Source organism: Glycine soja, chromosome 6 (assembly GCF_004193775.1).
Source record: "Glycine soja cultivar W05 chromosome 6, ASM419377v2, whole genome shotgun sequence".
Classification (NCBI taxonomy): domain Eukaryota; kingdom Viridiplantae; phylum Streptophyta; class Magnoliopsida; order Fabales; family Fabaceae; genus Glycine; species Glycine soja.
The window spans coordinates 48030344-48042954 of record NC_041007.1 but is presented as its reverse complement, the minus strand read 5'-3'; the positions used below and the strand labels follow the sequence as shown (position 1 = coordinate 48042954).

General features: G+C 31.4%; 1 protein-coding gene across 1 annotated transcript; it reads left to right on the top strand.

The window, feature by feature from the left end:
* The first annotated feature begins 42 nt into the window (after positions 1-42).
* LOC114417424 (NAC domain-containing protein 7-like) lies at positions 43-5764 on the top strand. Its single transcript, XM_028382627.1, has 4 exons — positions 43-774; positions 3198-3380; positions 3637-3908; positions 4825-5764. Exons 2-4 carry the CDS (start codon positions 3221-3223, stop codon positions 5422-5424), a joined length of 1032 nt encoding a protein of 343 aa, XP_028238428.1. The 5' UTR covers positions 43-774; positions 3198-3220; the 3' UTR covers positions 5425-5764.
* The last annotated feature ends 6847 nt before the right edge of the window (positions 5765-12611 follow it).

Genomic DNA, 12611 nt, shown 5'->3' with positions numbered 1-12611 from the left:
TGCCCTTACTTCCTCTTCCTTCACCGTTTGCACTTTGCCTCTCTTACATACTTACAACTAGAGAAGCTTTTGCAGATAGATAAATAGATAGAAGAAAGAGACCCTTTTGAGAGAGTTTAATTTCATTTGTTGCATTCTTCACTCTTTGTTAATTCGAATTGTGTCTCTATCGGTTGCTGGTAGAGTTGGCACTATAGAGACACTCATTTCCTTTCCTTACTTTTCTTCTTATTAGTCTGGCATTTTTCCCCTCAGAAATGAAGCTTCCCCACCAATTCAGCTCTCCCTGACAGTGAGATCTATCTGATCTCATCACATAATTTCTATTCTTTGCGAGAAAACAAAGAGATCGATCGTATCGAATCGTCTTCCGAGAGAAGAAGAAAGAACTATATATCATTCATTTGCTTTTTTCTTTTCTTTCCCTTCTTATTTAACCCCACTTCCCTTGTTCCACCCTTTTCTACTTCCACTCTTCTTCTTCCTCACCTTTCTTTTGCCTCTTTCTCTCTCAAGAACCACGTGTCAGGTTGTTTCTGTTCTATGTTTATAAGTAACTTGGGTTCCTTCGTTCTCTTATCTTTTTGCATTGATTTTTTGTGTCTGATTTGGTCAAATTGAGAGGTAAATATACTTGTTTAGTTAACTTGCATCATATCTCAGTGTCATAGACCAATTCATCATTTTTCTGAGACATTAAGGGATTTTAATTTTCATCTTTGGTGGAAGATTTGTGACTGCACCACCTTGATCTGTGGCTTCCAAGAGAGAAAGGTACGTAGATACATGATACTTCTGTTGCATGATCTATGAGATCTCTCTCACTACTCTTTTTGATTAATTTCCATTTTCTCTTTCATCTCTTCTTTCTTCATAAATTATATATTATGTTTACGGTGCAATTAGATATATGATGGTGGTGAGAACTTTAATTTTGCTGATTTAAAACTTTTGTACAAGTGTTTAAAGACAAGATTGTCATCAATTCGTTTTGCATTTTGAATCTCCACTTTCTGGCTATATGTGCTTGACGATATCTTCTGGCATCTCGTTATTTCTTAAGCATTTATTATTACGAATTATAACAAGGTTCACGATGAACTTTATCCTTTTTTGAGAGCATGGGTTATGGATTAGTGGGAATCACAATGAGTGACACTCACTTGTGTGTTTTCTTATTGTGTAGTGTATCGTGCATGTCTATTGACGCATGTCTGTTGACTATGTAAGCATATCACATGCAATAATTATGGCCATGCTTTTTCTCCATCTACATATATTTCTATAACAAGAAATAAAATTGGATCACAAGTTTTATTCAATTCAATTCAGTTCCATCATTTTCACTTTTTTATTATTATTAAATACTGACATGGGAAAAAGCGGTTTCCCTCAGTTCACCATGTGAACTATGGAATTTTTTATAGACCCAACAAACATTCTAATTTTCTGTTTCCACGCTCTTTTGCGTTATTTAGAAGCAATGGTGTTTAATTGTCAAGTGTTTTGCATAACCAGCCTACTTTTAATTTTTTGGCTAATGTTTTGCATATATAACTAGCTATAGCTAGCTTTGATTGCAATTGAATACGAGGAATCTCTGGAAATACTTTCATTTGATGCTAAGGAAATAATGAAATAATTAGGCTTAGTTATCTGTAACTATTTTTACTATTAATATATGTGCACATTTTGATTAGATGTTTTGGGAAGTAAATCATCTAGGCCTCTAGCACTAGTCATATTGGTCTTTCTCAAGGTTAACACTAATTATATATTTTTGTTTAAATTAAAAATTACGTCTGATTCCCTTATAGGTTATTTACAAAGGGAAAACGGTGTGTAAGGATCAAGCATTAGATATAGGAGATGAGAGCAATTGCTTCCAAACAATAAACAATAATATATAGGATATAAAAACTTTATACTTTTTTATGATGCGTATAAAAAAGGTATACGAATTAATGAATATATGAAAATATAATTCCTCAAAAGAATACATGGTGTAGGAGTAAAAAAACATTAATATTAAAATTAAAGTTAACGAAATTGCCCAAACAGTTCAATTATTTTCTCCCGTCCTTCATGGTGAGTTAGGTTAGAAATTTATCTTCTGCATGTTTCCCGAATTGAGGTATATGAGTGTTTAAATTTTGGATGGGCTAAGTAGTAAACCCTAATCTTCATCATTCGGTTTATCTGTCACTAAGAAGCTAGCAGAGTTCGCATAAAATTATTTTTACTTTCCTTCAATCAGAAGCTCGTCCCATCATTTTTTATATAGTATGATTTTATGTAAAAATTTACGGCAAGTTGATAGCTATTTTTAACTGGTTCTAACTTCTAACTATGAACCTGCCAAAGAGTACTAGAGAGCATTATTAAACAAGATCAAGTAGATAAAATAAATAACATGCACTACCATCTGATCTCTTACATCTTTTTCATGTAGTTATTGTTGTTGAGTAGTCTGTCCTCAACCTGGACTAATGATTTGCTCAATTAATGGTCTCAGATTTGAGACATGGACAGGATAAAAAAATAGATAAAATAAATGACAGAAACTTTCCGGTGCATTCTTAACATTCAATTCATATGCATTAATTCTTAATCAGGCGTGACTATATTTTATTATAATGACCAAACTGGTCTTATTAGAATGCAAGAGAACCTCTCGCTCTTTGTCGATTGAGAATAGCTAAAGAGATTTTAGAGGTTTGAAAGAGATTCAAGTAGCTTCAAAATGCAAGAGAACCTCTGGCTTTTCTTAATTACAAAACTGTCATCATATAACTTTTTAAGAGAGTTATGTATAATCGTCTTAAAATATATGTTGTAAAAAAATGATTTTTTAATAGTGATGGTACATAAGACTTTATCTCTCCATTTGGTAACTCAAGTTTTTGCATGTCTTATCCCTTGTTCCATTTATTTACTTTAATTTTAACTAAATCAGCACAAGCTTTTGCTTAAAGAGTAGAACACTATTTACAAAATCGATCAATTGTATTAACTTTCATAAACATATACTGAATTTTATTTATATATCTATGAATAATTAACTTGTCAAAATGTGGATTGAAAGCCAAGCATGCATACCTTATCAAATGAGTTTCCTAATAACACTAATTTGGCATAGCAATTTTAAGCATACAAGGGAATGGTATCTTATATCTATACGTACTCTATACACGCAGAGCTCAGAAGAGAGAGGGAGAATATGAATAATTTTTCCCATGTTCCCCCTGGTTTTAGATTCCACCCTACTGACGAAGAACTTGTTGATTACTACCTAAGGAAGAAAGTTACCTCAAGAGGGATTGACCTCGATGTCATAAAAGATGTTGACCTCTATAAAATTGAGCCATGGGACCTTCAAGGTAGTAATTAAACTTCTTTTTTTTTTTTTATCAAAAATATTAATTATTAGTTTTTCTTAGTGAAGAATTCAAACCCACATCCCATGATATATTTCTCTTTTTTTTTTTGGTTCACCACTAAGTTAATTTTATAACCTCAGTATCAATTAAACTTAATTAGTTTATAGAATTTAAAATCAACATGAAATAATATTATTTGTAAACGATATATCATTAATTTTTTGGCTTCCTTTCTTCTTTTTTTGAAAATATGAAGAGCTTTGCAGAATAGGAGCACAAGAGCAAAATGAATGGTACTTCTTTAGCCATAAAGATAAGAAGTATCCAACTGGAACTCGCACAAATAGAGCAACAGCAGCAGGGTTTTGGAAGGCAACTGGAAGAGACAAAGCAATCTACTCAAAGCATGACTTGATAGGGATGAGGAAAACCTTAGTCTTTTATAAAGGTCGAGCCCCAAATGGACAAAAATCAGATTGGATCATGCACGAGTATCGACTTGAAACAGATGAAAATGGCGCACCACAGGCAAGTCTCAAAACTTATATTTATAACCAAGTTTTTTAAAATAAATTAAGAAAAATAACCTATCCTTCTCATGATTTATATTTAGTTCAACAAAATTTAATTATTAAGTAAAGATTTGTTTTCATTATTCAGTTTCTTATATATATAATTGATGCATGTATCATACATAAGAGAAAACTATTACACCTGATTGCACTAGAAAGTAGTTGAGGGCGTATACATGTATGATGTCTATAAGTGTTGCATGTAGAAAAAAAAATATTTTAAAATAAGAGTTGTATTTAATTTTTTAATATAATATCAATTATTTTTTTTATTAATATTCGTAATAAGTATTACTTTATTTTTTAATATAATATTAATACTACGATTAATTTTATAAAATTATTATCATGTTTCATCTATTTAATAATTTTTCTTAATGTACGCAAAACAATCTAGACTATACTTATTTTAGAATAAAGAGTAATTTCAAAGTAAAATAAGTTATGTTTTAAAATAAAAAGTGTAAAAAATATTTACACTCTCTATGCATAGACTACTTACTATTTACTTTTTTTTTATCAGAATAGATGTTTAGAAAACTTTATGATAAATGAATAAATTTTTAAAAATTAAAGCAAAAATTATAACAGAAAATTAGTGAATTAAAAAAAGTAGCTTATGAGAACGAAAATATTAAAAAAAGCCATCATTTTTTTGTTCAAAACATAATTCCAGAAGCACCTTATAGTTTTTTGATTTATGAAACTGTGTTTTATTCTTATATTGTACATTGTACTAGCTTTTGTGATCACTATTAAGCCATGACTATGTTTGTTTTTTGGTGGCATTCTCAATGAATGCCTTTATATTAGCAACTAGATTTATCATATCATTCAAATAGACTTTTGGTGACTTTTATGCTTTAAAGCAGGAAGAAGGATGGGTTGTGTGTAGAGTATTCAAAAAGAGACTAACAACCATGCGTAAACTGAGTGAGCATGATTCTCCCTGTTGGTATGATGACCAAGTCTCTTTCATGCAAGACTTGGACTCACCAAAGCAAAGCTCTCAACCTAATTTGCCCTACCAGCAGTTCCAATATTCTTGCAAGAAAGAGTTGGATTTGTCATACCATTTACCTGTCCAGCTTCCATTGGAGAACCAAAAATTGCTCCAATCTGCCTCCAACTCAATGACACCATATGGTATAGAAGAAAACCCTAATGCCATGCAGCCAGCATCATCAATGATGCAACAAGTTCAACAACAAAATTTTCAGGCTGTAGTGTTTGGAAACAATGCCAATGATCAACAAGTGACTGATTGGAGATCTCTTGACAAGTATGTTGCTTCACAACTTAGTCAAGAAGATGCATCCAAAGATCACAATAGATACTCAAACACAGGCAACATTTTTCAAGTGAAGAACAATAGCAATATTGAACAGTTGAGGGACTTGGACAAGGATGAAATGATGCCTGAAAATGCCTCAACATCGAACTCAAGCTGTCCAATTAACATGTGGAAATAGTGGCTCTGCTTAAATTGATTTTGGGTTTAAACTAATAATAGGGGTACTTCAATTAGTTAATACTAAAATAATGAAAATACCGTATAATTTCTTGTACATAATAAATGAAATGAACATGACATTAAAGCTAGTACATGTGAATTCTCTGGCTTCACTTCTAGCTAGCTGTTAGCTAGCATTAAGTTAAAATTTATTCAAATAGAAAAATAATTAGTAGAATGTGATCATATGTCCCATAAGAGATAAAGCTTGCAGGATTTGTAGTTATTGTGTCATTTGTGTGGTTTAAAGTGATGGGCTCTAGCCACTCCAGCTGTTCAATATATGTTTGTATTTTACATTCAAATCAAATAGTTATAGAATAAATGATTCTTTATATATATATATATATATATATATTCGGTTGTTAATTTCTGAATTTTCTTTCAACAAACTTATTGTTCTCTTAACTAATTACTAATTTGTTTATGGTTTTGTATCCTTGTCTCTAGCATGCAATTAATGTTCCTCTTTTCCATTGTGGCACAGAAGAATCAAAACATAACTAAAAAAATGCATATTTGTGCCCGTTAACAAACAATAAACTTAGTAGACAATTTTTATAGAGACTTTAATACTATTTTCACTCAATTATTAATTCTCTATCTTCACCTGTGCATGTGGGCACATCCTTGAATTGTATGTTCCCTTTCCTTAGCAGCAAAGATAAAAGAAAAAGTATAATTATTAGTTACAGTTTGTTGGTCGAGTATCAAGGATGCTAGACAAAAAGGTTGTATAACATTAATCCCAAAATTAAAACATTGAAAACGTTTTTTTTAACACCTGAATGAGATATATACACCTTATTATAGAGAGAGATGTGAAGGGAGGATAAATTTTAAGAAAATAAGAATAAGATAAGCGATGAAATAAAAATAAAAAATAAAAAGAAATAAAAAAAAGTGTAAAACTTAGGGTGTAAAAAATTATAATTATATATGAACAAGTATGAATTGAAAAGTAAGAGATTATTTTGATAGAAATTATATTTTTACCATTTTCGAATAGCTAAGAGAAATAAGAAGAGCCCTAAAAAAAAGAGATATTAAAGATAGAGAAGAGTGAAAAGTTTAAAATCCAATCAATGATATAATTTGTGTTCATAAGAATAATAAAATTTGTTTTCAAGCTCACTCCTGGCCCACTTCCAGCAAGGAAGCCAATGGTACCACATATGCTTTGCTGCTAAGTCTCGCAATACAGACAAGTTATATGATTATATAAAATCTCTTGGAGGTTTAGAAGGCAAGCAAAAGATCATCGACTATACATTACCTAGGCTTGAAACTGAAAGTATAACAAGCTAGTTAGCCATTTAGTTATTCTAGGTAGCACCAAATCATCTAGCAATTTAGTCCAATGATTAGAGGCATGATGAGGATATCGAGAGCGGCTTATCACATATACTTAAGTTGAAAGACTTGTTGAAGAATCAAACGGTTTCTTAATTATATCATGCCATAATATATATGCATTGGACAACATTGCTATGTGCTAAATATAATCAACCATCAAATTATAGTATTGTGACAAATTGACATGAAATGTGAAATAGAATTGGGTGAGGCATACTTCATGACAGGATTTGATGTGAACTGAATAATATTGTTATAAATTGACGAAAGTACACAGAAGATAACTAGCAACTATTCCTGCAACTAAATATATATATATATATATATATATACCAACCTTAATAATAAGATAACCATATTCTTTGTGTAAAAGATAATTCATACATAAATGAAGGACAACGTTAATATTTTTTTATTCTTTTCTATGTTATAAAAAAGGTTGTATATATCTTACTTTTGGTAAGGATCAAATGTTAACTTGGTTGGTAAACCAACAGAACAAAGAAAATCAGCGGCTGGATAATTTCGGCACATATAACAAATTAAGGTTATCAAAGAATATTATAGGTAACATAAACAGAGATTCAAATATAATAATATACACAAACAACGCATCCATATTCTGGGAAAAAACTGTGAATGTCGTTCACTTAATTAGTACATACAGGAAAACAGAGAAAAGAGAAAAGAAAAATTAATAAAGCCAACAAGAAAATAAAATTAAGCTTAAAAAATTTATTATGATCATTAGATGCATCTTATAACAAAAACAAAACGTATGACAATGGAGTTTTCGATGAAGGAATGAAACTAAAAGCACTAGAGAAATGAAGAATCAGAGAGTAATGAAATTGTAGTTAGTTTTATGAAATGATAAGCAGAAAAGTTTAAATAAGCATAAGTAGTTTAAAAAACACAGCACTTAAAACCTAATTAAAGCCTGAATTTAAAGTAGAATAACAGAAGGAGTTCAAGTTGATAGTGATATACCTATAGCTACCAGAAGCAACTAACCTAGTAGCAATTGAACGTGAATGCGATTAACTAACCAAGCTAGGTAGCTTGAAAAGATGAAGAAATAGAAAAGGCCACTGAACTATTGTAATAGTTTTTGAGTGATAAATATATGTGGGAATGTGTGGGTTTAATGTATATGCATGGATACATGGTAAAAGAAGAGGCAGAAGGGGTCTTGATGGGAACTGCATATATATAGAATTGAAAAGTGTTATATACTTCGATACTATTGATTTTTGGGAGAGAAAAAATATATTCATATTTGTCAATTGTTTGTATACACATTGCATCTATTTCTTGTGAAGTCATGTTTGGTCTTGTTATCTTCTTAGTCTTAGGCAATAGTATTCTCGGACAACACACTCATGAGGCGAGGGAGAGATGCATAAAAATGGGAGACAGTGAATGAGTTGAGGAATGAAAGGTAGTAAAAGAAGTGCAAAGTCAAAACTAATTATTGACTGAGTTTGACGTGCACACATTTCATTTGACGCAATTAAGTTGGATTATTTTCATACTATTTTTACTAATGATCAACTTGGAAATAATTAGTAACCCCGTAATCCTTATTTTATGCCAATTTCTTAGTCTTAAAAGAAAGAAAGTAGAAAACAAAAGTTGTTAGGTATTTAAGTCCCTTAAACATACTTATTAGACTTCGATTTCAAATAGCATATATAAAAATGGTTAATTTTGTAAGAAAAGTAAAATACAACTCCAATAATCTCTATATCTTGAAAGTAATTAATAATCTCATACTATAGTTAAATGAAATTAGTCTCGGATTATCTGTTATCTCTATCCCTATATAAGTCGGTACACGCCAAAATAAAATATAAAAAGTTATCAACACATGATTTTGTGGTAACTTAAATAATTAACGATTCTTCCATACCTCAACTCAGATCATACCATATCATCAATCGTTAATGAGAGAGCTGAGGGGGGGAGAGCTTGTGCTCCTTTAAAATAATTAATTAGTCAAATTCAATTCACATAAACGGCAGATACATGCCATAACTTGTGCCATAACTCTGATCAATTATCAGAGTTTTAAGGTATGTAATATATTTATTATTACTAGCTTGTTTGTAATAGAAGGAACAACAAAACATCATTCATTCACATGCAATTGAAACATCTCCATTTGTTAGGGAAAGGAGGGGTAACTTTCCTTAGAGTTTGAGGACTAAGGCACCTCCAAAATAGAATCGTCTTAAAATGTGTTGTAAAAAATGATTTTTTTAGTAGTGAAGGCAAGAGAAAGCTAATATTTTCTTATTTGATTTCTTCATTACAAGCCATATATATAGCTGGTGTAATTGCTAAAGAACAAAAACAAATAACAAAAAACAAAGGTCAAATAACAAAAAACACTAACATAATTATTCCAATAGATTCTAGTGCCAGCACAGCAAATCCTATAACAAAATTCCTTCAAACGTGATCCTCCAAATGCTTGGGTGGATTGATTTTCCTCTTAGGCCTTGTAGTCCTATGCTTATCATTCAGTGGTCCATCAAAAAATATCTTGTCCTCAAGGTGCACTACAAAAAAAATGTTAAATAATGGAGGTTATTTTGCGGAGGTTTTAAAAACCTCCTTAATTTATTAAAAACTACAATTTTTTGTGCTTATTTTGCGGAGGTTTTAAAAACTTCCTTAATTTATTAAAAACTACAATTTTTTGTGTTTAATTTGTGGAGGTTTATAACCTCTGCTAATTAAATATTATTTTCCCACTCTTTTCTCTTTAAAATAAAATAAATCATGTTTTCTTTCCGGAAAAAAAAAATTTCCTCTCAAAAAAATCACAAAACCCCTCCAAAAAAAATTCCCTCTCAAAAAAATCACAAAAAAAAATTCCCTCTCAAAAAAATTACAAAACCCCTCTTTCAGTCATAACTTCCTATTTCTCTTCATTAAAGATTCCCAAAACCCCTCTCTTCAGATTACCCCCAAAATTTCTCTCAGTTTCTTGTTCCAGGCTTTGATTTTTCTTTTCTTCTCTCGCTTCCCAAATCCCCTCTCTTCAAAGGTACTTCCTCTCTTTGTTCAAAGGTCCGTTGCTCTTTTCTTATTTTTGTTTTAATTAATCGAATCATCATCTTTGTTTTTTTCTTTCTTTTTTTTATGTATATATTCGGACAAAATCAATACACACTTGATACAAGCATGTGTTTTGCTTGCTATTATAGAGGGCAGTTATCTTCGGAGATATTCGAAGGATTCGAAGGATTCAAAGAGAAAATAAGGCCAGGTATTGCGCAGTTATCTTCGGAAGCACTATTTTTATTTTATTTTAATATATCTTATCTTCTGGCATGTGTATTGTCTGGGCATTATTTTTATTTTACTCTGGTATTTCTTTCCTTTGTTTTGCAATGTGTATGCGTGAGAAATCATGGATGTTTGTGTAGTGCGGTGCGGTGCAGAGAAAAAATACTTCATTTAGATTTTGGCCTCGTGATAGAGATTATATCCTTCATTTTTTGGTGCAGAACATTCTTGTTATAATTGGGGCCCCTTAATTTTTTATTTATTATTAATTGATATGCTAGTTTACAAGCCTTGATATTCTTTTCTCTCTCTAGCTCTATACTATATACGATAAATTCCATGCACCATTTTCAGAATAGAAGAATCAATTCCACCAGCTGATGTTAATTGTTAATCACCCTAAATTGTGCACTCCAGTTAGGGGATAATGCATTGACATTCAACCAATGGGATAAGACATCATTTTGATATGATTGTTTCCTTATTTACATTATTGATTTAGTTTCCTACTTACTATTTGTATGTAATTGATTTATCTTGATTATTATCCTTACAATTAAGGGATTAGGTTATTACTGTAATTAAACATTGATCACTATTAATAAACAGCCAAGGGAACATTCTCTTTAGGAGTTTTTTGGTACGTATAGGAGTTTTTTTTTTTATCATGCTTAGTATAGGAGTTGCACACGTCACTAACAACCTATTGAATGTGTATAATACAAACTCTTAGTTATGCGTGTGATATACAATGAAGTCAGCTATTGATATTTTTGGTTAAACATAAGTTATTTTAAAGAATAATTTGTAAGGGAATTAAAGAGATCCAATTGATGCACAACCACACTTCTTGTGTTTCGACATTTCAAGAGGAATTGATCTTTGTATTTTATGGAATGAGACGCAAATTTAATGTTGTTGAACAAACATATTTTATATGCAAGAACAAAGGGTCATTATGATTTAGTATGTGTGATACACCCTTGTATATAGTATATGTGACTAAGTGTTTTTTTTTCTTATTTCAGCCAAATGATGCTTCAAGTGTTCCTAATACACCTTTGGATGCAAGAGGATCTTCTAGTGCTAGCAACCCTTAGTTTGCTTATAATGTATTTTGGATTTAAATTAAAAGTTTAGTACAATACTAATATTACTTTGTTATGGATTTTATGTCATACTTTGATTTACAATAGAAATTTAAATTATAAATCTTTGAACTATATGCTATTATTTTGGTTATTGAAATATAATTTCTATGTCCTCATTATGAGTTTTTTTATTACATTTTTTTATCGATATCATAAGAAAATGAAAAATTATAATACATGTAGATTATGAAACTAAAATGAGTATACAAAATCATTATATACAAGAAAATAAGGAGAATTAGAAAATCAATTGTAAAACATCTATTGCTAGCATGATTTAAAAAAAATCCCTCCATAGTATAGTTTTAAAACCTCTTTTAATAAACCTCCGCATTTAGCATAGGTTTAAAACCTCCTACAAAAAACCTCCATATTTAGTGTAGGTATAAAAACCTCTTCCAATAAATCTCCACAGTTAGCGTAGGTTTAAAACCTCCTTTAAAAAACCTCCACAGTTAGCGTAGGTTTAAAACCTCTACAAAAAAACCTCTGCAAAATGTTCTCAATACCAGAGGTTTTCGAAAACCGCCGCTAATTGCTTGTGGCGAATCTAACTGCGGAGGTTTTTGAAAACCTCCGTAATTTATTTTGTGGAGGATAAAAACCTCCACTAAACGAAAAAATAACCTCCATTATTTAACAAATTTGTTGTAGTGGTGATAGGTAGCTTTTATCAGGTGGGAGATCTAGAAGGACATGGTCCGCTTGTAGTTCGTTAGCTTCCTCTACAATTAGTAAGAAAACCTTAGAGGCATACTTGTGACCTTTGTGGTACTTCTCATTACAATTGAAGCAAATGCCCTTTCTCGCAATGTGCTGCCAACTCCTCGAGAGATAAACGTTTGAAGGGAATTGATGGTGATTTGGGGGATGGTAACAGAGGTGATGAAGGATGTTGATTCGCGGAAAGTGCATAATGCGGTGGTGAGAGGGGAAGAGAGGTGGGCTTGTTATGAGAAGAACGACGGAAGTCATTGAACTTCTCCTCCTATAGTCTGGCTAAACTTGTTGCCTGAACTAGTGTCAAAGGCTATAATGTCTGAACCTCCCGACTAATCTCCAACGCCAAACCAAAGATGAAGCAACTTAAGAGAAAGGGTGGCAGTAGACCAATGATGCGGTTCGCAATCATTTCAAACTCTAAGCGATAATCACTGACAGAGCTACGTTTTGTTAGTTTGAACAAAGTCCGCGTGGAATTATTATACTGCGATGGTGCAAAACGTGCCTCCAAAGCCTGAAGAAGACTAGGCCAAGAAGCAAACTGACTATTGCATGTTATCCACTGAAACCATGCCAAGGCAAGTCCTTCCATGTAGAAGGAAGCTATGGCCAATCATTC